The sequence below is a fragment of the Alexandromys fortis genome, unplaced genomic scaffold (genome assembly GCF_014885135.2).
Source record: "Alexandromys fortis isolate MF-2015 unplaced genomic scaffold, M_Fortis_MF-2015_v1.1 scaffold_0, whole genome shotgun sequence".
Lineage (NCBI taxonomy): Eukaryota > Metazoa > Chordata > Mammalia > Rodentia > Cricetidae > Alexandromys > Alexandromys fortis.
The window spans coordinates 42,360,009-42,387,778 of record NW_026067949.1 but is presented as its reverse complement, the minus strand read 5'-3'; the positions used below and the strand labels follow the sequence as shown (position 1 = coordinate 42,387,778).

At 42.9% G+C, this 27,770-nt stretch overlaps 1 protein-coding gene across 19 annotated transcripts in view; it reads right to left on the bottom strand.

Annotated features, from left to right (window-relative positions):
• Positions 1–27,770, bottom strand: part of LOC126506323 (alpha-fetoprotein-like) — a 38,912-nt gene that overhangs the window by 8,792 nt on the left and 2,350 nt on the right. For 17 of the 19 annotated variants that reach the window (XR_007593180.1, XR_007593179.1, XR_007593181.1 and 14 more), the window contains exons 4-12: positions 26,050–26,261; positions 22,440–22,572; positions 20,329–20,426; positions 18,846–18,975; positions 12,512–12,726; positions 10,832–10,964; positions 8,717–8,814; positions 5,550–5,688; positions 3,766–3,992 (exon numbers count right to left, since the gene is read on the bottom strand). Coding sequence is in view for 16 of the 19 variants with exons in the window: in XM_050149815.1 (XP_050005772.1) it covers positions 3,766–3,992; positions 5,550–5,688; positions 8,717–8,814; positions 10,832–10,964; positions 12,512–12,726; positions 18,846–18,975; positions 20,329–20,426; positions 22,440–22,572; positions 26,050–26,261 (1,385 nt within the window). In the remaining 3 variants the exon portion in view is untranslated. Of the gene's footprint in view, positions 1–3,765; positions 4,106–5,549; positions 5,689–6,868; positions 8,588–8,716; positions 8,815–10,831; positions 10,965–12,511; positions 12,727–18,845; positions 18,976–20,328; positions 20,427–22,439; positions 22,573–26,049; positions 26,262–27,770 lie in introns of those variants that run through there. The other 2 variants (XM_050149829.1, XM_050149830.1) reach the window with 2 other exon arrangements.

The window sequence follows — 27,770 nt, the reverse complement described above, 5'->3', positions numbered from 1 at the left end:
GAACTCCCTCCTGAGGACTGTAGCGATCGCTGGCACAGAAATGCTACACCAGCAGGCTGTAGCAGGAGCCAGCAGGCCCTGCATTATTAATTGAATAGGACCCAAAGGCTGGTGGGCAGGAAGCAATCTGCGGAAGTGAGCACCCACCCTACGAATATGACATTGTGTACTCCTGTGCCGCACATGGATTTATAGTGTGTGTCTCTACACTGTGGGCTTGAATGGCAGAATTTTCTTTTCTATTTGTCTGTATTTTATAAACGATCACAGTTGCATTTATTCTCAAACAAACCAATATTTTATAAAAGTCAGAATATACAATTTTTCTAGCCAGCAGTTCTATCGATATTCAGTCTTTATTCTTTATTAGACTTGACCTGAAACCCTTTTGCAAATGCTGCATGCTTCTCTCTCCATGCCAACTATGTACACATAGTTTGGGTGTCTAACCAATCAGTTTATGCCGCCTTTGAATACAAATTATCAGATTGTAGCAAACTGGTTATTCAGAGTGAGAAATACAGACTTCTTCCCACTGCAGTTTGCTGTGTTTGGTCTCAGAACATGTTTTCCTACTGAAGTGGAATTGCTTGTGTCTGAAATGCACTGGGGAACTGCAAAGGGACTAGTTTAACTCGGGTCTCAGGCCACAGACACTAACCATCACGGAGAAGATGGCAGCCTGCACCATGTGACTTCCCTGTGTGTAAACATCTGCTTGCAGTTCCTCTGTCTAGCCTGGGCCATTAACATCCCAACGTAATGGAAGGAGACAGGAATAGATGGCACACTAAAAGCCACACTGGAGCGTCTAGCACATTGAAAATACTCAATAAGTGAGTCTCAAAAGAAATATCAATCTGTGATGGTAGTGCTGGTGATGATGGTAGGGTCACTTCACCCATTTTCAATTATGTTTCTTCAACTAGGGTCTCCTTTTCTAAGACGCGCACGCACATACACACACACACACACACACACACACACACACACCTCCCTCTTCAGGGCTCTCCTATGCCTTCACTTACTATCAAATCGTCAGGGAGTGTCTTGGCTACACTAATGAAGTCTTCCGTTATAATGAAACCCTCACAAGCACTCCTCTCTCTCTTCTCACTCACAACTGCGAGTTCCCAAACACCTCCGTGACTTGACACCTCCCAAACAAAAGCTCTAGTCTGGTCTCTGGAAATATCTTTTCCTTTTCCTCCCCCAGCACTCGGCTTTCTTTCTTTCTGCCAGCCCTACAAGTTTCTGGATGCAGTTCTCGGAATGGCCAGTAGGGAGAGGAAGAGCACACGGTTTGAGTTCGGTAGTTCTCCCGTAACAAGGAGAAAAGGCCCTGTGCCTGGGCGGGAACATCCGGGAGTCCTGATACTCTGGCCACTCCGAACCCCAAAGCTGCCGTTTCTTTACCAGGGATGGGGATGGGAGGGCTGTAGGGCTGTGCTGCCTCGCCGCAGGCTCACCCCATCACGGTCACACGGGGTCGCGGGGGTGGGCCTTTTGGGGTCGTTTAACCTTCCCTGTCCCTACCTCTCCACAGCCCCAATCTCGACCTAGCTACCTCTAGTCCTCTAGTATTTTCTATACTTCAGTTTCTAGTCTACCTTTTAAATTTTTATCCACTTAGGAAGAAGAAGATGAGTTGGGAGCGTGGGGTGCCAGGGGGAAGGAGGACGGGTTGAAAGGGAGAGGGGAGGAAGGAAGGGAAGTGGGGAAAATGTATAGCTCAGTAAGAGCAATAAAAAAAAAAATACGTCCGGTTTAACCCTTATTACTACCAATTTGTTTCTAGGTTTTTGTTTCTATAGTATTAGTGGTTCTAACATTTCATTTAAAACAGATGATTGTTTGTATACTATTTAAAGTTAACGTTCAAATTATAATTTCTTATATTCTGACATCAAGCCTGGGCTAATTGTGCTAACTTACAGTAGCCTTGAGTGGAAAGATCCACTATTTAGTGTTTGATGTTTAGTTAAATACTATAGGCATAGACACATTTCCATGGCCAAATGTGAGTTTGCAAGGCAATGGTCATCGTTGTTCTCATTGTTCCCTGGAGGTCAACTACAGATTAAGTTATTATATTTAGGATTAAAATAAAATAACTCTGTCTCATTTTCATTTGACCATCAGGTAATAAGAATATGTTCATTCTTATTATTGGAGGGAGGAAAAGGAGTAAAATGATGTAATTATGTTATAATCTCAAAAATAAAATTATATATATATGTATGTATATATATATTAAAAAAATGTGTCCATAATACAGAGTGCCTGTGAAGTATTTTTCACTGTAGTTTCAGAAGTAGAACTATGATGGGAACTGGCAAGAAAACAGACTTCTATAATGAAAGGAGGAGTTTTTTTTAATAATTAAACACTTCTAATGATGGAACAGGCAGAAGTACCTACAAATAGCTATGAAGAAACTACAAAGTGTGTTTTGAAAGGCGTTCCTAAATTTGGTGTTGGGAGGACTTGCCACTCCTCCAATGGTGCTTTGACTTCATGTTTTCATAGCAAATGGCTTTGGGATGCTTACGTGCTATATTGGAGCATCTAGGGTCAGCTTGTCTTCTTGTATTATAGTAAGTCACTACAAAGCTTTATCTGGTGCAAAGAATTGCATTTCAAGAGAAAAAGGAAGGGCAGGGGATGTAGCTCAGTGGGGCAGTGCTTTCTTAGCGAGCATGGAGTTCCGAGTTTGGTCACCAGCAGAGTATGCTTCTAATCTCCACACTCCAGGGGTAGAGAAGGAACACAGATTCAAAATCATCCTTGGCTACATAGTGAGTGGAGGCCAGCCTGGACTACATGAGACCCCCCCTCCAAGAAGGAAAGAAATCGAGGATTTGAAGACTTGCATTCTCATCGATACTGCCTTTCTACCAGCTGCACACCCCCCCACCTACTACCATCAAAAACCTGCTCTTATGAACTGAGGCTCCTAACAGCCCCTGAAGATTGCACAAATGAATATAAGGAATGCTATGAGGTAATATCCCCTGTTCTGATGGAGTAGTCCAAAGGACTTTCTCAACATACGAGTCCTGTGAAATCCTGGTAAGTTCTGCTGTCTAAATGAGTCCTTTTCAACTTTTAATTAATTAGTGTGCTTGTCTATGTGTGTGTGTGTGTGTGTGTGTGTGTGTGTGTGTGTGAGTGCACATGAGTACAGAAGAGGGTATCAGACCCTTGTAGTTGTAATTACAGGTCGTTATGTCTGACATTCACCTGACATGGATTGCTGTGAACAAAACCCAAGTCTTCTGCAAGTACAGTGTGCATCTTAACCACTGGGCCATCTCTGAAGCCCCCTCACTGATTCTTAAGAAGAACAAACTGAACAGATCACTTTATTCCAAGATTTTCCTGATTTCCATTTCTAGTGTATAATGTCACTTTCTCGGAAGAGAAAGGAAATACATCACTTCCAAACTTCTTCCACAGAATGCTTTCTGCATGGAACATCATATCAGACTAATGCCTGGACGTCAACATTTTGGAGAAATTCTATTAATGTATCCTCTACCAATACTTTTTTTAATTTGCTTCATTCTCATTTACTGACCAAGCAGGGATTGCAGCACAGTGGCTATACTGACTAATTTGCCTAGTCGATTTAATTCCATCTGAGTTCCAACAGAACATTTAGTTGCTGTATTCATTACGCAGAAGCCACATCAGTAGCTGCCTTAAATTTCCCCCAATCAGCCCCCTTGTTGGTTGCAAACACCAAAGTGAACACAGGCTTACTTTTGCTTTTCAGTTTGGAGCTCGTCCTCCTGTACTCGGCACAAGTCCTCTTTAAGGCTGATGACTTGGTCACAAGACAAAGGTGGAGGAATGTAAGTTCCGTCGACTCGCAGGTCATCAAAGCAGGGCTTTCTGAAGGCATAGGAGTCGTCGCAGCAGCGGCCCACTCCAGCGTTGACAGGCTTGGCGTCATGTCTTCGGCACAGAGCTCCGAGGATCAGCTTGGCCTTTTCCAGAGGAGAGCGGTGAGATCAGGTTGTGGTCCTTTAGCCACAGACAATGAGATTCTGTTTGCGCATGCCCGGGTTGGATGCGCACGCCCTAGCACCACCTGGATTCACTTTGTGGGGGAAACAGAAGGTTGTCAGCGTGGACTGAGCCACAGCTTGTGCTCCGTCTCGTGTCACTGTCAGGCTAATGTGCTCTTAAGTCATCTCTGTCATCTGATAGACCAGCTTCATCATGAGATTATAGTTCTTAGTCCCACCCAACCCACCAATTCAGCGTCAAGCAGCAAGCCCACCCTACGGTCTGTGTGACTTTATGTGCAGCTGCCGATGGGACTGCTCAACAAGCTCCAATCCAGTGTCTTCCAACATCGTGTAACGGACAGCTGCAACCGACTGCAGAACTAACACACGGCAGGTCCTCCAGGGGTGTTCAAAGGCTTGAGCACCGAGTCTGGTCCTGTCTGCATTATCTCCCTCATTTTCTTGACCTCTTCTAGAACTGTCTCCTCACCTTGCTCCCGCTCCGGTGCTCACAGCAGAAGTACTCACTGTAACACTGTCTGGAAACTCTGTCTGTGTTACCCTCTGAGTACACTAGCCACCCAAGTGCCCTGTCATTCATGTTTGTGAGGATGAAGTTATCCAAACCACTCAATGCAAATGATGAATTATGAGTTTGTCTGTCTTAGAAGTAACAAGGCAACTTCCCCAAAGTAAAGTTCTAGGAACATACAAATCTAATCCGATGAACTCCCCAAGAAAAACATGAATCCATAACAAAAAATTAAAGTTAAAATGAAGGAAGTGCTAGATATTAACTTTTGATTTTTAATTCAAATAACTATGCTTTATTAGAAGAAAGGTTATAGTGAGTTAGCATAAAAAATACAATCTACTGCAAGTATAGGACAAATGAAATTAGCACTAAACAAGAATTCAGAAGCTAAATCTCAGAGGCTGGAGCACCGTGCTGCTCAGGGACAGTCTCCATGGTGAAGCAGAAATGGCTACAACCATGCTTCAAGAGACCTTGAGGGAATTGTACTCAAGGCCACCCTTGCCCTTCTTTTCAGCTCATGTGAACTAATCTCCCTATTTTAATTCAACCTCTCTAATATTTTGATGGAGGAAAAGGCTAGGCTATTACTACAACCAATTGCCTCTAGCTCTGGGGCCACGTTGCTCCTTGTGAATGAGCACACTTGGGCACGAACAGATAAAATATTATAAGTTCCACGAGCCTTAGTCAAGCATCTGCAGCATCTTTGAAGCTGTCCACAAGGTCAGTTTGGTCAACTTTAAAACCCAGGCAGTGGACTCTTGTAGGTGACCAGGGGAAAGTTTTCTGAAACTAATGACACAGGCTTGAGAGGGGACAGTCCTCCCCTGCTGCTAATTAAAATGGTCAGCTTGAGCTGCCTGGAAAGCATCTCCCCTGAGGACTGTTAACCCCCACTGGTAGGTCAGAGATATGCCCGCAGAAATGAGGTTGATTCCTGGGGGCAGGAGAGCAGAACTTCAGACAGATGGTAGATGCCTCACGGGTGACCTTACCGCATCCTCCACACAGGCAGACTGCAGCTCGTCGCTTAGTGGGCAGCATCTACTGGCAGCTGCTGCCGTCTTCCTTGTGAATGCCACCAACTCCTGCACAGACAGCTGTGGGGCTTTCTTAGTATAGAGGATGGTAAGCCTAAAATGATAAGTCCTTCTTACTCGTGGTAATATGCGCACACACAGAGATATCCATCTACACCAGCGCTTCTCAGACTGTGGGTTGTGACCCTTTGGGGGGCTTCACAGGGGTTGCATATCAAATATTCACATTTTGATTCATACCAGTAGTGAAATGACAGTTATGAAGTAGCAATGAAATAATTTTATGGTTGGGGGCCTGCTATGGAATAATCCTTCTGTACATTATGTAAATATATGTTGCTATGATTGGTTTAATAAACAAGCTGACTAGTCAATAGTTGAACAGGATAGAGTCAGGTGGGAAAGCCAAGCTGAGAATGATGGGATGAGGAGGGGCAGAGTCAGAGGCATTATCAGTCAGATACAGAGGGAGCAGGAGTTGAACATGCCATGCTAATAAAGATACCATCACATGGCAGAGGGTAAATGAGGAATATGGGTTAACTTGAAATGAGAGAGCTAGTTAGTAATAAGCCTGAGCTATTTGCTGAACATTTACAATTAATATAAGCCTGTGTGGTAGTTTGAAGTGGTTTTTAGAATGGAAAACTTCACCTACAGGGCTCACCACAACATGAGAAACTATTAAAATGTTGCAGCATTAGAAAGGTTGAGAACCACTGACTGACAGTTTCCCATGGTATTCAACATTATCTCTGATATAAGAAGAACGAAGCATTAGACGAGGGTTAACGATCTCTTCTGCCATCCTGATGGCTCAGAGGGTAACTGTACACAATTGTTGTTGTCCTCGTACGCATGCCCTCTTCCGTTCTAACCCATTTTTAGTGGACTAATCAGGGATATGTTCAAAGCTAAAAATCAGACCTAGAGTAAGCAGTTTCTGAGAGGAGCCGCGATGAAGCTCCTAGGGACCATTTGCCTCCTGTGAAACAGCTCGCATTCTCCAGGGACTCACACTCCAGTGAGCAGGGGCAGACAAGTACCGTGTGTGCCCGGTGCAGAGAGCTGCCAGTGCTGTGAGCTAAGTCAGAACTTTAAAAAGGTTCAAGTCATGCCGGGCGATGGTGGCGCACGCCTTTAGTCCCAGCACTCGGGAGGCAGAGGCAGGCGGATCTCTGTGAGTTCGAGACCAGCCTGGTCTACAGAGCTAGTTCCAGGACAGGCTCCAAAGCCACAGAGAAACCCTGTCTCGAAAAACCAAAAAAAAAAAAAAAAAAAAAAGTTCAAGTCTCCCACCACCAGAAACGAGGGAAGGAATTGCCTCTGCCTCCCTCCATCTTTCTTAGTTCGACCACTTCAGAAAACCTTAGAAGACTTTCTCCTCTCATTGAAGCACACACAACGCACATATTAAAACTGATCTACATTTTCATCAGCTTTATGAGTCAGCAATGTCTTCTTCAGAAACCCAGGATTTAGGGACAGGCAGCTCCCCCTTTCTCCCAGTTCTTGGCTGTGGGGAGAGCTTATGTTGGGGAAGAATCCTATTGCAAGCTACAAAGGACCTCCTTGCTTAAAGATGTAAGAAGGGTTTTGGGGGTGGGGCAGGGCTGTTGATCTCTAGAGACGTAGTGAACGAGAGTTTTGTAAATTGGCAGGTAAAGCTAGGGTGAGTTTTGGCAAGCAGACCAGTCAAATCATCTTGAGCGCTAGTCATTGTTCAGAACGAGTTCACCAGTTCCTGTGCACAAAGGGTTGTGTCTGCTTAGCTGTGGCCAGGGACTGGGACTTCTTTCTGGTTTAATATTTATTCAATTAAGAAGAAACTATTCTACTTCAATATTACCTTGACAAATTTTGTTTTTAATGTTATTTCCCTAACAGGACATAAAAGATGGTATCTTTTTCATCAAGGAGGTCAGGCAGGGTATCCTGAGGAAAGGTCTTCGGAACTGAGAAATGACAATGCCTCTAAATGAGCCAGGTGAAAGGGCACAGGATGTGGGATTTGGGAAGTCATTGACTGTGAGGTTTGTTGTTGTTGTTTTGTTTTGTTTTTGTTTTTTTTGAGAGGGGTTAGATATGATATCAGTTTTGCATCATTTTTAAGGTAATGGCTTCTTTGAGAAGATTCACAACAGTCAAAGCAGAGCATCGCACTGTTTTAAAGTCATTCTGGTAACACAAGTAAAAGAAAATGAGGCGACTTGGGATAGCAAGTAGTGTTGAAGACAGAGCGACGTGGAGTGGTCTTGAAGAGAAAGACTGCAGAGCGGCTTGTTCAAGACCACAAACAACTAGAACTAACTGCTGCATGGCTAGACAAAAACACACGGAAGAAGGAGAGTTTCTACAGCAGCCAGGGAGAATCTCGGGCCTGGGTTCTATGTCTTCTGGAAGATTTTATTCCATTCTAAAGCTGAGAGAGCCACAAATCTAATCTTTACAATGGACATTAGCAACTGAACACAACATAACAGGAAAGCACTGAGCCCAAAACCCTGCCTCAAAGAGCCAGGATACTGTCTGTGATCCATTATTTTGGACATTTAATTTAAACTCGATATTATGAGATACTATATCAAACTGAACTTTTCTTAATACTGTGTTTCTAAACAGACCATTCTAGCAAGACCTCAGAAATTCCTCAAGTGGGCTTTACTTTTTGGTTACTTAATCCTTGATAAATAGGATTCGCCAGGCTCTCTGTACCCAAGGTGTTCGTATTCCCTTTGACAAATAACTAAGGCATCCATCTTGGTCAACACACTAGCCTTGCCTGAAAAACCTGACTTACGAGTGCTAAGGAATTTTGGATTCTAATCTCTATTGCAGCTTTGACTCCAAGTCCCAGTCAAAGCCCCGAGGTAAAATGGTCAGGTGTGAGAGTCCATGGTGGCCCTGCAGGGCTGCTTTGCTCCCTGACCTCAGCAGCAGCTGGGGAACTGGGCTTGGAAGCAGGATGGAGGCTACCAAAGTTACATAGGTACCTGTCAAATGAGCACAGGAGGCTAGTTAATGCTCAACCGAAGAGTGGGTACAAATTCTGAGAAAATCTTAGCATGGGGATTAACCAATAGGCACTGACGAGGATGGAGCTGGGACACCTGGGAGCATACCTGTCCTGGAAGTTACTGCCTCCTAACGTCCTGTGTAAGTCACAGTAAGTTTTCACACGGTCACGGCTCTCACGGACCACTCTTTGGAACATCTCTTTCTGAAAAACAGACACTGTGAATGTTTATTCAGGACCACAACAATATGCCTTGAGATGGGATTACATTTTCCCTAATAGTTTAATAACAATATTTGCTTAACCAACTCTTTTTTTCCCAATTAGTGAGTTTGGGAAACTCAAAAAAAAAAAGATTTTTTTTTTGAGAGAGAAATCATCATGTGCTCTGCGGGGAAACAAGTAAAACAGCAAGATTGAGTGTTTCTCTTACCGTCATATAGACTTCAGTGCCAAATTCTATAACCATAAGGCAAATCAGTCATCAAGCCAGAAAGAGAAAGGAAGAGGTAGCATATAGATCTCTTTTACTGGTCAGTGTGTGTGTGTGTGTGTGTCCCAGTGTGTGTATATGTCCATTGGTTCATTTGATAATTAGCCTTATTAGCAGCATGCATACAATATAAACATAAACTATACAGGTATAGAGATATCGAGGTGTGATAAGAAGTGATGGTCTAATATAAACATTAACAGTCACGGCTATAAAACATGCCGCAATAATATACTGAAAGGGACCAAATGGGATTTTCAGAGCTGAAGCTAAATCAAAGTGTTCTTGAACCATGAAATAGACTCCGGTGAGAAGGCATTAGTAACCCTGCAGACTCAGCTCTTGGACAGGAGCATATACCCCCTTAGTAAGCCTTATCCTGATAAGTAGTGTTTGGCATAGAGAAAATTCCCTCTGACTTGTAAGCGAGTGGCCTGGGCTATATTATTTTCCCTGTCTTTATTGCCAGTGGCCCATTAGACAAATCACCTGACCCTCTGAACTTTAATCTTATCTACAGTAAGCACTTAGAAACTGTGGCATTGCCTGTTTTCCCAGGCTACCAAGAGATTGATTCAGTTGGGCGCTATGATAAGGCTGCCTTATAGCATAACCTCTGACCACCCACGCTCCTGCATGCTGCCGCAGCTGTAGGTTCCTGTGGAAGCTGTCTTGATTATCAAAGAAGTCAGGACAGGAAGGCAGGAGCTGACACAGAGGTGCTGCTTACTGGCTCGCTCCCCTTGACTTGCTCAGCCTGTTTTCTTATAAAACCCAGGACCACCAGCCTAGGGGTGGCCCCACACTTAAGGGGCCTGACCTTCCACGTCAGTCCCTAAGAAAATGCCCTACAGGCTTGCCTGCAGACTGATCTTATGGAGGCGTTTTCTCAACAGAGGCTCCCTCCTCTACGATGACTCTAGCATGTCAAGTTGTCACAGAACTGTCCAGTAGAGTAGCCTGTGATTTCGAGCGGGTGTACCTCACATAGCCTTCTCTCTAGAAACAGTAATACCAGCTGGACCTGCTTGAACTCAGCACCAAAAGATATATACCTTTGCTCTTCATCCCCTCCCTTGTTAGTTTGTTCTTCAAGACAGGGTTTCTCTCTGTAGCTGCGATTGTCCTGGAACTTTCTCTAAAGACCAGGCTGCCCTTGAACTCAGAGAGATCCACCTTCCTCTGCCTCCCAAGTGCTGGGATTACAAGCATGCACCAATACCTCCCAGATAGTCCCTGCTTTGGGTAAAGCATCAGTTAGAGTAACTAAAGTCATAACTTCCTAGGCCTTGTTTGGTAATTCATGACTAACTTTCAAAGCGAAAGTTTGTGGGAACTCTAGCTCTCCCATAAAAATGCGTAACAAGAGATGGTGACTGTGATCAGGCAGCTTGGTAGCTTGCAAGGGAAGCATCTTCCAAGACATGGGACCCAAACAGGCTGTAGTGTCCTGCTACTGTGCCAAGCCGGCATCTACATTCACTTCAGGACACTGCAGGGTGTGGGGGCGGGAGGTGTCTCAGGAAGCACTCTAAGAGACAGGTCACTATGGTGTGTATGACAGTCTGGTTGAGAGAGAAATCCTGCTGGTTGCCGAGTGTTCGTAATTAGTGAAAACATGCAAACTCATTTTACAAAAGAATGTGCTACTAACAGGACTGGAACTTTCACCAATTGGAGCCACTAGTGAGAAACAAGCTTTAAAAAATAAATAAAAAAGGAATTTACCCCACGGCGGTGGCATTCCACAGGGTTTCCTAACTTGCAGCATTTCTCCAGTAACTGTTTATATGTTGCAAGTATTCTTAAAATCACTGGAACTGCCAACTCCAGGTGTCTTCTTGTATATTCATAAAGAAACCTGTATTGTGTAAGACACATGAGAAGACCAAGCTTAAAACCCAGAGGCCATGGATTTGTTTGGTTTTATTTTGTTTTGTTTTTTTCAAAAAGCCATAATGACCATGGAATTGAACTGACTTGAAGGCAGTTTGAACCTTGGGAAGCTTTCAGAGGGGCTTTATAGCTATATTCTGAGATAAGAAAACCAAATCAATAAAATCACATGATTTCCAAAGTCACATGGTAATAAATGGCAGATTCAGAACTTGTACCTGAAGCACTGGTAGGTTCTGGCTCAGCCTCTAGATAATTCTATGTCAGGTCAATTTCGAGCATTTTATGGGATGGCATATTTTCCAATTATCTTTGGGATTATTTTGTTTTTTTTTTTTTTAAAGGACCTTCCATTAATGTACTTTTGAGGCATTAAATCATCCCACCCCCAACTTTTTAAAAATAAGCTCCTAAGTCTGACAAGTCCAGTCATAATCTACACACTTATCTAGGTCACCAGAAAGAGATAAAATGGGGGCTGGAGAGATGATCCCATGGTTAAGTGTACGCACTGATCTTCCACAGGACCAGGAACTTACAACTGCTTATAACTCCGACTTAAGGAACTCTGATATTGCTAGCCTCGGCATGTGCAGAAACATGCATTATAATAATTTTAAAAAGGAAAATAAAGCTGATTCTAGAATGTTTTAACAAAAACTTAGAGGATGAAAATGAAATCTTTGGTGCTTCCTCATCAATTGCCTCGGTTTACCATTCGAACACACTGCCTGGGAGATCAAACCACCACACACACAGCTTTTGAATCTCAAAGCGATTCAACTCACAAGTACACATGCCTTTCACTATTGGGTTTAGTATGCACAGGTCCATTGATTTTTCAGTACCAAGTGCAAGCTTAGGAATTTATATGAGTGGGTTCAGATAGTGGTATTTAATTTTACTAGCTAGTATCAGGCGTAGTTTGTAAAATATAAGTGAAGTCATCTAATGTTGAGGGAAACTCAATTCTCGTGGCTTCACAGGTGACTCTGGGGGCATTCTAATAGCACAATGTTGTTGTCTTAATATAGTATATTGAAGTCGCTTTGTGGTAATGCAAAAATTAACATCTACTTCTGAATAGCCACTGATGATATTAATATCCCAACTCTTTAATGCCTAAATGGTATGTGCATTTGACAGTGTATATTAAATTAATTAGAATAAAAGTGCTAGCCAGGAATACCAATTTGATCCTCTTTTTATGCCCTCATCCCTCATCCCAATGCTTGTGACATTTGACTATCGCTAGCCTCTTTATTTTAACCCTACACTAGTTGTCCGTGTTTGAGAATAAAGGATCATCTAGCTTCTCTTTCCTGTATCGTTTCCATCCACCCGAACCCACATTCCCACTGGCATCATGAGTGGAGATGAATAACTATTGGCAACTTCAGGCTTCAAAAAGCATCTCCTCCTGGCCATAGCGCCCATCACTGGCCCCATTTTCTTTCACGTTTGCACCATCTCTCAACTGAATCCATAAGCACCCAGGAAAAGCTGCCTTACTCTTGTAGAAAGTCATCCTGCTTGTCACTGAATTGTTTGCAGGCAGACTGGTCTTCGGTAAACTTTCTGAGTGCCAGGGATGTCAGGTTGGGCTTGTCATCATTTTCTGAGATGATAATGCACTCCCCACGGAATGGTTCTGGCTGTTCACAACACTGAGCAAACTTGCTGGACAAGATGGCCTGGTGAGAGCAGGTGTAGTTCATAAGCTGGTGCTGGGAGACACGAACAGGACAGTTATTATTCGGTTTAGTTTCAACTTAATCTGTTGTAAAGAATGCCAGAGGAAAACTTGATACTGTACACTGCTCTACCCCAGGCACACAGAAAGGCCCAAGGAGACATTCATCATAACTTATTTTGGAAAGAAATACTTGTTTGTTTGACCTTACTTAGAGTCTCAAATATCTTATCTTAAAAAGATAGAAGATAGATTGTATTAATGTTTCACTTCTAGTCCAAAAGCCACAACCAGAGGGTTCTATTGTCTTTTTATTGTTGTTCTTATTGTGGGATCCCAGTCAGGGAAGCATTGGTCCCAGAACCACATCATCCTCTGCCTGCTACTTGGTGTAGTCCATGTTGCTGTTCTACTTACATATCTGCTTAAATGCACAGATAACTGTTTCTATGTGTGAATTAGGAACTCGAGACCTACTCAAAGAGTCCAATAATGAAATGAAACAACCACAAAGCGGTCATTTTTAGAAAATCGTATGATTCTTCAGAAGAAATCAAAGGAATTGGCCGTCTACAATGGAAGTCACAGTGATGGTCTTGCATGATTTGAGTCATTTGAAACAGGTGAAAACAAAGCCATCCTAGAGTATTTATTTTTATAGGTATAGAAAACCTTAGAGGTTAGAAAGAATGACATGGTTGGGAGAGGGTCATTGGAAAGCCATTGAGAGTGTTACTTAAGGCTTGGCTACACTAGGAACTACTAACAGGTGGAAGTGAAAAGTTGTTTCAACAAAGGGGAGTGAGGGAAATGAGGAGACAGGATCTAGGATTACTTGGGACAGTGGGAAATAGGATTCACTGAAACTCGTGGTCTAGGGTAGGAACAGATGAGGATAGCGGCTGGAGAATGAGACCAAAGAATTTCCTGGGGGTGTGCAGAGTTCAGAATGACTTCAAACGTCTATAAGACATTTACAGGGAGATTTGCCCTGAGCAGTAGGGGTTCTCACGAAATCTAGGAAAGAATAACATGGAAATCTAAGAGTCATAGGTAAGCCAAATCATGGAGTCATTTTGAGACTCTGAGGATGTCTGTGTGCTGGTTCACTAGGAAGCCAGCATGCTCTCCGTGGCTCAGCACAATCAAAGCATAGCTCCCTCCTGTTAAGGAGGAAAGGTGGGACTTTTCCAGGCGGCAGTTCCAGGAAACAAGAGCAGCTTTGTCACCATCTACCTGTGACTTCTGGCATTGCCTTATCATTAAACGTTACTGGGATGAGAGTGTGGTGGGAGAATAGGGGCTAGAGACTGAAGCATCAAGATTAACAAAAACGAAACTAGCAAGACAGATAGGGAGCTCTTCTTCCTCTGGACTTCATCTAATAAACAGGGCATGCTGAGAAAAATCTCATGGCATACAAATGAGGACGAGATGACCCTGCAGAAATGTCCTAGAAAAGGTCATGACCCTTAGGGGTGGGGCTGGAGGAAGGGGATGGGGTGGGAATGGGGCTGGAGGGTGCTTTCTCCCATAGCTCACTAGCCTGCTCCAATTCTCAGGAGTTCCTTCTCTTTTGGAATAAATGATCTCTATCACCATTTCTAACTATGTGTTCCTGACACAGTTCTTTGCTGTGGGGCACAGGAATCCAGACACTTCACCAAGTGTTCCCAGGCCACCATGGCCTTAGGTTTTAACAGGAGTGAGTGTGCTGTAGGATGGAACCCAGGAGACAGCTGTGAGCTGGACCTCAAATGACTGGAATAGCTCTTAGCTAGGACTCAGGCAAGTGGCTCCACCTGGTTTTCAGACAGGCAGGAAATACAATTCATGTCCAGAAATGGCCTAGACAGGAAGGGAAGAGAAAGCCTTTGCTGATTGACTCCCCAGTTCTGCCAAGGCACACGCAGACAGAGAGAACAGCTGATAACAGGCTGCCTGGAAACTGAATTTCAAAAGGTAGTAAGAAAAGGAGAGGAAGAGGGAAGCTGGAGGCAGGCCATGGTGGTGCAGACCTTTAATCCCAGCACTCAGGAGGCAGAGGCAGGAGGATCTCTGTGAGTTTGAGTCCAGCCTGGTCTACAGAGTGAGTTCCAGGACAGCCAGGGCTACATAAAGAGACCCTGTCTTGAAAAACCAAAACTCTGTTATTGTAGAGAAATGATGCTGTGGTTAACAGCTAAGTATACTCCTTAAATTGCCCACTTTCTGACTGAAAATTAGGGAAACTTTCTCACCTCTTTGTACCTCAACTTCCTAGTCTGCAAAATGGGTAATAAAATAATACCTGGTAAGGCTGCGGAAAATACATTAAAAATGGAATAATTATCAGGAATAGAGTAGGTATTCTAAGAGTCAGATAAAATTGAAGGGTTAGTTTTGGTACTAGTCACCAGCCTTTAAAAAATGAGTGGTGCAGCAGTTACCACACAGTCTTAGACAGTTGTTCCTTCAGAGCTGTGCAGTCAGAGAGAAGCTGAGAGAAGCTTACTGACTTCTAGTGATTGGCATGGGAATACCACGTTATAACATTATAGCAATATCGCAGATTAAAGTTGGGAATAAACATTCTCCTTTCGGTCAGTGCGGAGCTGGGAATCACCACGGAGAAGCACACTAAGTGCTGTAAACAGTAGACAGAGCTTGTAGACAGGCGGCTCTACAGTGTGCCGTGTGAGGGTCTTTCCTCGGAGATGAAGGAGAAAGGAGCAAATAAGAGAGAAATCTACTAACACAGCATGCATGGTGGGAGGCGGGAGATAAAAGAAATGTCTCGTTTGGAAGTATAATTCAGTGGGGTAGCCCCAGCTGAGGGGATGCCAGGCCCTGTGGTCAATCCTCAGCCCCAGAAAGGAAAAAAAAAAATACTGTTCAAAATAAATAGCTGTGAGCACGATTGAAAAGAATGAGAATACCACCAAGCCGCCAGCCAAAACATCTGTGATAGAGCAACAGGCAAAACGAAGAGGAAAATCGATAGAATTAAAAGCATAAACCCGGCGAGTGAGTCCAACAACTTGTTTTTGGAGAAGGCCAATAAATTAAACCATCCCCTTCCAGAGCCAATTAACTAAAAAGAAGACCAAACACACAAGAAAAAGGGCATACGGCTACATAATTGATGGTGTTTTCATTTCAAACGATAGCACCATCGAGAGCTCAATAACCCTAAATGAAAAAAACGCTAAGAAGTGAGATGTTTTGAAGAGGAATTTCATTAAATCCATGACAACATAAACAGCCAAGACTCCGTCTAAACACCGAGTTGGTGCATACTGAATCAACGCCACTCTGAGAAAGAAGCAGGACTCCCTCTGGCCTCTGGCCACACCACTAACCAACCGAGACATAGCCTCGCTTAGTGCCTGTCTCTTTGTGAGGTGCCTTATTTAATACGAGCTGCTGTTTGCTCAACACTGAACACAGAGCAGATTGCCTGACGTGAGCAGGGAGGAAACCTATCTACTGTGCACATTGTTTTCTGTAAGATGCATCATCTTGTACTTAACACAGCATTTCATCGCTGTACTTGGAATAACCTTGAGCATCAGAATTACCAACAAAAATGTTGCCATTAAGTGCACTGCATATAAAAAGAACGTTCGTTTATACTGTGAGAGCTGAAGCAATAGTGAACGGTGCCTCGCTGGGCCTCGCGAAGGTGTGGTATGTGCATTGGGTGGCTCAGATGTTTGGCTGCTCTCAGCGTGTGTTAGCGTGGGACCAGCCATGGAAGTGCTGTGAATATTGATTTGCATCTGGGTAAGCAGATGAGTTCAGAATTACAGAATCCACGAGCCATGAGGTTTTGCTGGGAACGTGTTGAGCTGACGCACAGCAGAAGACACAGAGAAGTGTTCTGCTATTTTCTGTCTCTACCACAACCTGAGGGTTAACAGACAAGCTCAAATCCTTCCAGAACACATGACCTCAGTCCTATCTGGAAAATGTTAAAGGGCTAGATGTCTCGGTGGTTAAGACACTGGCTTCTTCTCTGGAGGACCACGGTTTGTATTCCTAGTACCCACTTGGCAGCTCACAATCAATTGAAATTGCAATCCCAGTGACTCTGACCCACTTCTAGCCCTCTTGGGAGCTGGAGCATACATGGTACACAGACATATAAGAGGGAAAACACAAATAAAATAAAAATAAATATTTTAAAAGTAGAAAATTAAATTTGTCTTTAGAAATGAGCATAAATGAATATCCAAACTTTATAAGGCATATAGAAATAGTAATAGCTTGAATGAGGAAATTCGAATAGAAGGACATAAACAACACAAGTCCAAAAATACAGCAAAATGAGATTTGTAAAAGTGGTTAAGACGTAAGGACTATGTTTTCATTCTGCCTTTCTGGTGGGCATGTAGCGTGCTTGTGTGTACATAGAGTGTGAGCGTGTGAGTGCAGGTGCACGGGTTCCATGGTGCACGTGTGAAGGTCAGAGGGCAACCCTGAATGTCAGTCCTAGCCTTCTGTCTGGATTGAAGCAGGGCTTGTTAGTCTCTGTTAGCCACTGCTGCATTAGCAGGGCTCACATGAGATCTTCTGGGAACTCTCCTGCCTCCAGCTCCCTGCTCACTGTGGGCACACAAGGAATACAGATGTCTTACCACCACATCCAGCTTTATGTGAGTTCTAGTCCTCACACTTGTGTGACAAGTACTTCATTTATAAAATCCATTGGCAAATAAGTCAAAAGATAGAAAATCAAATGACCACCCAAAGATAAGCAAATAGTGCCTACATATGATGTTCAGAACCCATCCAGACTAAAAACAAACATGCCAGACCTCCCTAAAGAGTAATGAAAACTCTCTGGACACATAAACACTATCTTTGGCAAACCAGGAACCCCCAGAGCTGTTTCCATCGCTATCTGAACTGGGACAGGGTTGCCAGAACAATTTACAGTTACTTGAACTTGTTTATGAATACGAGACAATAAAATTAGGTAGGTGCAGATTGCTCTGGCTTGCCTGCGGCAGTCCATCCTGCAAGAGCGGCGGTCCTGCAGTCTCTCGCTGGGTATGGGGACTGTTTATGTGTGAAGGAAAGGCTTTCTCAGCTTTTATTTTGTCTGAACTGGGTTCTATCAGGGCCATATGTCTCTTTACTTTTCTACCAAATGTACCCACTCTTCAGTCAGAAAGGATCCGTCAGTCTACCCAAAGAGATGAAGCTCAGGAGGGGAGCACTTGCCTGACAGGCACAAGGCCCTGGGTTCAATACAAAGAGGCAGCACCCCCAAAACATGCAAAAAAAAGTGTTGTTCATGAGTCTGGCCATTAGCCAGTGTTCTAGGAATTGGGAGTGGCAGGCATTGCTGTCCCTGAGTGGCAGAGCTGAGTTTAACACTGACAGTCACAATGATTACCAGAAGGTGTCACTTGGGCCTGCACTCTGTCCCAGGGGAGGTTACGTTTGAAGATTGACAGTCTCGGGGATCCTCCTGTTCCCCCCTTTTAAGTCTTATTTCAGTGTGTGTCTTCTAAGTTGTGCATGAAGGGAACAGAAAAGTTTGGGGGTGGAGATCTTTCCCCACAGGCTTTTGAGTTTTCCCATGAAATGAGGCTTCAGCTTGTCCTGGTCTTCTCGTCTGTGGTGAGACTTGAAGACTCTGTTTAAATAAAAAAACATGGCGCAGGACTTGGCTGGGGCCTTAGGAGGCACGGGCAGCCTCAGTTCACTCCTTCCTTGGGACTTGGGGACTTTATATTTGGATGTAACATAGGTCTTTGTCCACGTGTCCATGCCCTAGGAGTTCCACACCACACTGACAGGTTTTCTTTCCCAGAGATTGACGTCAGATGCAACTCTAGGCATTATGCAGTTAGCGATGGAGAGTGGACTATAGTCCCGATTTAGTTAAACGCCAGTTCCCGAAACCTAACAAGTTAAAGGAATGCGGGAATCACCACACTAGGTAGGGACAGAAAGGAGAGAGTAGGCATTCTACTGGTAAAAGGAAGAGGTCATTACTTTTCTAGCTTTATTATTTACTGCTGTATTGTTGCTTAAGAATTTTAAACTTTTTAAAGGCTAATATGGGAGATGACGATAGAAAATATTAAAGCATTGCATATGTATGAAACTGTCAAAGAATAAATCTAATTAATAAAGAATTTTAATTATAAAGCGTCTTACCCTGCCCAGTGCACATGCCACTGTATTTCCTTCACAACAGATCTCATGCAGATTTTTAATATCTGTGGTCAGTTTGGCAATTTCAGAAAAGTTGGCTTTAGGTTGCTTTTTAGTGAGCAGAATCAATTCTCTGTAAAGAAAATTAAGTCCCTTGAAAGAGTTTTCTTTTAAGATGAGAATAGCATTCGGCTTTTAGTAATTATTCTATTTTTGAGATTATAATATAATTATACCATTTCCTTCTTTCTTTTCCTCAATATTTTGAATTTCTATTTCAAGTACCACAAGCGTCTAAACCAGCAAGGAGGTATTTTTTTTTTTACTTTGGTTATAATACATAGACCCACACAAAGATCAAATCGTAATAACGTCCAATACAGTAATCTTCATCATTTAAGAATCTGCTATCAACACCAAGCTTCTGAGACACTGGAACACACAACTTGATAACCTGAGAAACATGAGCACCCTCTCTGTGACATCAACCTTACCACAAAGACAAACGTATGAGGCACAGGGCTCTGTTGTGACTATTGACAAGTCTCTGGAGTTTCTCTGGAAATAAAATATCCCTGCCCTCCAGGCATCCCAGTGCTGCTACCACTCACTGGGGAAGACAGTGATAAGAAAAATACATGGGTCCAGGCTGGAGAGGATGTATTAAAGTCGCCTCCATCCTTGCTTTCAAGAGAAAAGAGCATATGTTTGCCTCTAGTCTATATGATAGAGGAAGATGCAGTTAGTCTCTGTATCTGTCTGTCTGTATGTCTGTCTATCTATCTATCTATCTATCTATCTATCTACCTATCTATCTATCTATCTATCTATCATCATCATCGTCATCATTATTATTCATTGTATACCCAGTTGTTCTGGCTCACAAAATGTAGCCCAGAGTGACCTTGAACTCCTGATCCTTCTGCATCTACCTCTCAAATGATGGAATCATAGGCAATATGCCACCATGCCTAGCCAAGTTCCTGCATATGTTTTAAGTTTTACTTATAATTGTAATGATATGTATAGGTGTGTCTGTGTGTGAGATGTACATAGAGAAGTGCAGTTACCCAAGGAATCCAGGAGGATCCCCCAGAGCTGAGTTACAGACCTTCATGAGCCCATTCAGTGTGCCTACTGGGAACCTAAGGGGTCCTCTGCAAGAGTGGGATATATTTCATCTCTCCAGCCCTAGGTCCCTACATCTTAAAGCCCCAAATCTATTTATTATACACTGAGGGATCTGAGCAACTGAGATAAACTGATGGAGGAGATAATGGGAGCAGCTGAGGACTAAGTGATTTCATACTCAACTCCTGTACCATTGGGCTATTTTTAAACAGAGAAGCAGTATAGGAATAGAAAAGAATTCCAGACTTATCTGGACAGACATTGTTAAATAATATGCAAGTGACTTTTCAAAGTAGTTTAGGCAAAACAACTAGCCTCGCAGCAACACAGCCCACAAATCACATAGGAAACTTACACGGCTCTTACTATTTTGTCATCGAATTTAATCCTGATTTCACATAAATGATGATGTCTCACAGATATTTCTCTAATATATCTTCTGATGGGTTCTAGCTGCAAACAGAAAATTAACTCATCAAAAAATGTGATAGTAACAGAAAATGTTAATGACATCATTAGGAAAGACAGAAAACCAAACCCCATCTACCGCCTCAACATTAGAAAGTCTCTGAGTGACTGAAGAGGAGCTAAGCACAAAGGAATAATGGGGCAAGGATTTTGCAAAAAAATAAAATAGCAGCTCAGTTACCCGGCGATCACATAGCTCAAAACTTCATAAGCAAACTGATGTCCGTGTTTTTTATGATGGCAAACTTTAAAGCCAAATAAGATGGTTCAAGAGTAGAATAATTGATAAGCAATGACATATTGCTTTGAGAACATTTATATTTATAATGAAAATAGATGTGTTTAATCAAATATTTAATCAAAACTTTCTTGGAATGAACACAGTAACATATAAAATAAAAATCTCAATTGAAAAAAAAGCAGTAGAAGGAAATACATAAAATTAACATTTTTATCTGGTAGCAATGTAAGTAAAATCTTTAAATTTCAGGATAGCTATATATCTCCAATTAGAACATATGAGGGAGAATATGAAGCTGAAGAGATGGAGTAGTGGTTAAGAGCACCTGTTATTCTTGCTGAGGGTCTGGATTCAATTCCCAGCACCCGTATGGTATCTCACAACCATCTGTAACTCTATTATGAGGTGCTCTGAAGCTAGAAGGAGCATGCATGTAATGCCAGACAAACATGCAGCCCAAACACACACAAACATAAAATAAATAAAAACCAACAAAAGCATTATATTAACTGTGTGTTGTTTATTATAATAATATTTTTAAGAAATATCAGAAAATGTATATACTATGATCTTCAAACAAAAACTGGCATAATCAGAATAATTTTGTTTACTGTTGCTAAATAGTAATTAATAATAGGTTATAGTTAACTGTAAGTTTTCTTTATTATTATCCCCTTTGTTGCATCACATTCATTCAAAATGGAATGCAAAACCGTTTGGCTGTTCTCACGAGGGTCTCTGAGGCTTCAGCATACTCTGATTAGAGACACAACTAATATGCAATATGATTGATAATGTAATTTTCTCTAAGGACAGAACAAGAGCTGCTTAGAACACTGTGACTGTTACGGAGAGAAACCTCTTAGCTAACTCACTGCGTCTGCTTATATGTAACACCATAGGGGCATGTCGCACATTGAGGAAGATGTTCCAGTGAAGAAACTGATGTGAAAACTGTTGTGACTTAAAAGGATGGTGTGCAAGCAATTCGCATCACCCAGCTTGGTGGGAAATGCTGGACAGTGAGGCAGACGTCAGAGCATAACCATTGAATTTCAGGCTTCCATTAAAACGAAACCAAGAGGAAGGAGAAATGATTGCCTTCCTGGGATAACTGAGAGTTGGCTTTTGAAGCAACCAGAATCCTCCAGAATAAGAATGGGGAGGTCATGAATATAAACAAATAGCTTTAAAGAAGATGGTTACCACCGTGAGTTCTTAGGCTATGGCAGAGTGTCTCCAGATATGCTTATCTATATGTTAATAAACAAGAAGGAGTTAGGTAGGAGAAAGAGAAGAGGTTCTGTAAATTTTAGAGGAAATTAGACGATTTCTTACTGAGAACAATAAAGACATCAAGACAAAAACAGTCTAAGTTAGCCTTAAGTTATTCATCATAACGATTATTAACTACTGTTAGTTTTCAGCATGACACATAGAAAATCTGCCTGATGGCCTTTATATTGTGTCTTTTAATATTCAGAATTTTCTAATGTTTAAAACTGATGTAGGAAGTCCTTCTGTATATATGTTGCTTTTATTGGTTAATGAATAAAGAAGTTGCTTTGGCCTATGATAGGGCAGAGTAAAGCTAGGCAGGAAACCTAAACTGAACACTGGGAGAAATAAGGCAGAGTCAAAGAGACACCATGGAGCTTCCGGAGGAGACAGACATGAGGTGATGTTATGCTGCTGGTCCACAACCCACAGTTTCCATAGCAAAGCCCTAAATGACAACTGAGCTATGTATACACTACCTTTGTCTGCAGGCACTCGGTTTTATTTTCTTCTTGACAGCACGACCAAACAGCTGTTTCATAGCAAGCAGACATGGTCAAGATAGTGGGTCCGTATAAGAATGGATACCTTCGAGAAATTTCATAGCTGAACCTGAAATTTACAATTGCAAAGTTGAGTGGTTTGAAATTTAGGCACATATACCAATGTCGTTTCTCATAAACTGTATTTATTTATACTTTGTTTCTCTGGAACTTGTGGAAATTCTGGCAATTGAGATTTGAGATTTAGGCACTTTGCCTAAAATCCTCAAAGATTCACAGTAAACAGACCAACAGGATCATTCCCTGGGTGCCCATGAAGTGACTGTAACAGATGGGTTAAATGTGACCAGAAATGAAATGCCCCCACATTCCTCGAGAGACAGGGAGGTAGGAAGTTCAGTTGTCCAAGCTGTGCTGTAATGCAGGCTTGTTCATCTGGCTCAGGAATTGACTTGACAATTATTGATGATGGTCAGCAGCCTCTCAAGGTCACCCAGAAGTTCTTCCTAGACTAACAAAGTCAGTATCATTGTGCCTTGAGACTTGTCATGTAGTACTTTCGGTTATTACTAAATTCCCTGGAATTATGTTTCCTCACATAAGACTGTGGAACTTGTTCGAGAACAGACTCATATACACAGGAATATGCACTCAGCCAAGTCAACACTATAGACCAAACCTGTGTGTTCCCACAGATCCATGTCCTCTTCCTGTGTACTCAGAAAGACCACTTTCTCAGTGAAGTTGAGAGTTGTGGTCAATAAAATATTAATGGGAACGCTGTGCCTCACTTCTAAGCTTGGCCACTTATTTCTTTGCTACACTCTCGATCCTCTTTCCTTTATAAACATGCGTTCCCACATGGTGCAGCCCAACACAGAGGCATGTGAGATTCAGTTACTCATTAGACAGGAATTTGAGCTGAGCTGAACAAAACTGAGCTGCCAGATGTCCAAGTAGCGAAGTAAGTTGGGAAGCCAAGGTGAAAGTCACAGTTACACCACAGGTAACTACTTACTAGGGTGCTAAAGGGGAGAGAGAGAGCTAAAGGAAGACTTCCAGGTCTTCGGTCCCATTGTCTCCCCCAATGCGCAGGCCAGTCGAAGGTCATAGAAATCAACCTAAGTATTCAACAAGATGGCTCAGTGGGCAAAGGTACTTACCACACTCCTTGGTGACCAGAGTTTGACTCCTGGAACACAATTGAAGGGAGGAGGAGAGAAACGGCCCCATCAAGTTATCCTTTGACCCCCTACACATGCACATCCTTGTGCACGGTATCGTTCTATTCAGTAAGGAATGACCACAGATATTGAATCTGCCCATTCCTAGAGGCCCCTTGGGAAAAGCTCCGACAGTTTCATGGACCCAGGGGGAAGGGTAGGAAGTAGCACAGGAAACCGAAGCGGGAAGTGCCCATGCTGGATGTCCTGGGAAGCAGGTCTCTGAGAGTAGGCACTGCGGCAAGGTGCTCAGCTCTGTTTGGGAGCATGGACCCAGGGTGACACAAGTCCACAGCAGTGCCCTTCAGAATACCTGCTGTGCTTCTAATCTGCTGTGGGATGCTTTGGGGTTGCCTGAAGCTTGTTGTAGATAGCGATACTTTAATACATGAGTTGCCGTACTCATATTTCACCCTTAATGGCAGGCATTTTAGAACTTGCTGGACATGTGATCCTTTAGTTCTTTCTAACTAAGAGTATGAGGGCGCATACTTCCTTTACAAAGCTTCAGAACTCTCTGAGGGCAGTTCTGCCCCTGTGAGGGTAAATTAAAAGGACTTGAGTTCCTTATCTCTGTATTGTCTAGTCTCCTCTAGACTGATGTGAATAAAATCTATTATCAAATCACCGCTAAGTTTCTAGACTCTGGGTCCATCAGTCAGATGTAGGATTATCCCTCATGTTAGTGCCTGATTCAAGTAGAAACAGCTACACTTAATGAGAGCCACTGTCTTTTGTTCCCCTCGTCCTTTCCTGACCCTAACCCCCGACTTCTTGTTAGCACCTGTCTCTCATAAGATGCAACTCTGTGCTGATTAGGACTCCAGTCTGTGGATTTGGTAGTGCTACAGTGCTAGCTGTATCGCTTGCCCCAGGATTACACAGCCCATTTTTCAGTTGAAGACTCACCTCTGTTTGATCTACAATTATTGCTTGTTTCTTGGCTCAAATGACAGAACCTGCCTCACACTTCTCAGATGCTCTTTCTGGTATCTACTGATGCTTCTCCCCAGGACAGCACACTCTTGCTAGCCTCTGTCTCCAGGGTTCTCTGCTTTTTGACGCCTAGTCATCTGGACCTTTTGTTGTGCATGGAGGGATAGATTAGATAGATAGATAGATAGATAGATAGATAGATAGATAGATAGATAGATAGATAGATGATAGATAGATAGATAGATGATAGACAGACAGATAGATAGATAAAAGGCTAGATAGTGCCTTCTGAATTCCCTCATATGCCAATCATTGAAGCCATCTTGATTCTTATGGTTCCAAAGAAGACGAATTCACATAGTGGCACTGGCAAGGTTATGTCAGCAGGTAAAGAAGAAGCACAAGCTCACCTCCACAGGTCAGGGTGGCCCAGGCCAAACACCGCAGGCAAAAGACACTCCTGGAATCTGGACTTACATATTAGTCTACCATATCTCTGCCCCTGGCCATCCCTGGGGTGGTCTGCTTAGAGGCCATTCTTACCTCCGGTGTTAACTGCAATAGCCTGCTGCTTTACATGTAACACATGTATGCAGTGCAACTATCCACGCAGCTGAGACATTCATCAGGGGAAAGGACAAGGCTGCCTTCCTTCCTTGTTTCGTGTTCCTCACAGGTGGAACGTGTAGGTGGGCCTCATGGGAGCCAGCTAGATCTATCAACGGGGGCACTGCCACCTTCCCAGAGCCTTGTCCTTCCTCATGTCTAGTCAGGCTGGCTGATTGTAGGCAGACACAAGCCTCTTTGTGACCTTTCTCAGTGTTACAAGCTGTTTTAGTGCCCACATTTGTTTAGCACTAGCATTCGTGTTGCGGGAGGTCCTTCCGCTCCTCCAGCCTATAGCCGCTGAGATATCAGCCCATTGGGGCGTGGTCTCTCTCCCTTTAAAAAAGCGGCTACTTCCCGTCTCGCCCTCTTCGCTTCTTGCTCCATTTCCGGCGACTAGACTCCTTCCTGATTGCGCAGAGGGCTGTTGTCTGGGACGGTTAACTGTAAGTTTTTTTCCCCTTTAAATAAATACCACCCTATTAATCATAATTCCAAACTGGTGTGGCATTGTTTGCGACTTACGTCTTCACATTCGTTTCCCACCCAACTCCTGGTCTTCCTAATCAGGGAAGTGAGCACTTTATAGGGCCGAATCATTTCTAATCTTCCACAGCAGATTCCCAGGCCCTACTGATCCAATAGGATGCTAACTGACCACATTCTCCTTAGAAGAAAAAAAGATGTATCATAACATTTTTACATTTCAATTCCTTATCATAAAACATCTGGTTTTAGAGAATTTTATGTGCAAAAAGAGTCTGTCTTAAAATTTGGAAAATATTCTTCTGATGAGGCCAGGATAAAGAGTAGTGGTGTACCTTGTCTTCAGTGACATGTGAGTCCCCTCATCTGTCTCACAGGTCAGCTCAGGCCTTGGAATCAGGGGTACATCGATGCTGTCTGTGTCATCTTTCTTGGAGGACAGGAAGCACTGGAGTCTTGCTGTAATTTCCATCTTACAGCAGTCACTGAACACTTGATTGCCCATCAGCCCTTGGTCGTTGCAAATATGGGTGAGGAAGGTACCCATCTGTAGGAGGAAAGGGGGACGTGCAAGAGAAGCGAAGGAGACCAACATTCCCTACCATAGGAAACTTAACCTGGATGCATGATGCTGAGCTTTGAATTCAATAATCTCAGGACACAGATTTAATTTTAGTTATTTCATTCTGTATGTACATGTGTATTCTTATACGTGTTTGGGTACGCATGTGTGCACATGTATGTGGAGAGACAGAGACCAATGCTAGGTCTTTCTCACTCTGCATCTTAACTCTAAGACAAAGTCTTTCAATAAACCTACAGCTATGCTGACAGATCAGCCAGCTCTGGGAATCGCCTGTCTCAGGACCCCGCTGTCGGTACTGAGGAAATGGACAGCTGTGCCCGGCTTGATACAGATAGTGGAACACGCACTCAGGTCTTTCCACGGGTACAACAAGCATTGCATCAACCGAGCTACCACGCCAGCCCCCAGGCACACTTTTTAAGGAAAAATCTTCTAGGTATTAATTTTCTCACATTCATTTATCTGTTATGTGTGGTGAGGGGGTGTGTGCCTTGGAGCAGGTAGAGAGGTCAGAGGACACCTGGAGGGGGGCATTTTCTCCTTCCACCTTCTGGGTTCCTGGTATCGAACTCAGGCTGTCTGAATTAGCAGCAAGTGCCTTTACTCAACCACATGTTGAACCCCTTTTAGGTTTTTAAATCTAAACCCACATATGCTAGTGTTTGACCAGAGAGAATTTACCATTTCTTCCTTTCCTAAGAAGTTGCTTCATTCTCAAGCAATTGACAGGCTTCTGAGAAATAATTAGATATAATTCAGAATTTCCAAGGCAAGATATTCTTAAGGAGACCTCTCCACCAAAAAAAAAAACAAAAAACAAAAAAAACAAATGCTACTAATTTGCTTTTTTTCCTACTCGTTTTTAGTTTTGTTTCCATGGAAACATATTTTAAGAATTGAACTTTGAGTCAGTGCGTGTTCATTGTCACCCTCCCCGTGGGAAATGTAATCATTCCAGTGTTTTCAAATGTTTTCATGTGGCAGGAAATGCTTGGCGTTTGGTAAACCTCAACTGGCATGCATGTTCCATATTTGAGTAATAAGTACAGAAAAAGCCATCTTTTGAGGCAGAAATAAAGAAGGGATTGCTCTAAAATGAGTGTAGCCACTGGCAGAATCTTCATTTAAAACACGGACTAGGGAAGACTGATGTCATCCCTTGCATTCAGAGTCTGAAACACTATGCACAGGCGTTAGTCCCGAGAGATGAAGCAGGATACTCTACAAATCAAGAAAAAAAAGTTACTCCTCACTTATACGTCCATTATTTAGTGTGAAAATAACTGATCCTAAAACTCAGGGAGGGGATACGGAATGACTCAGTGGCTGATGGCACTTGCGGCCAAGTCTGATGACCTGAGTTCAATCCCTGGGACCCACAGAGTCAAAGGAGAGAAATGACTCCGGAAAGTTGTCCTTTGACCTCTGTGTGTCACACACATACACACACACAGTATAAACACTATATAT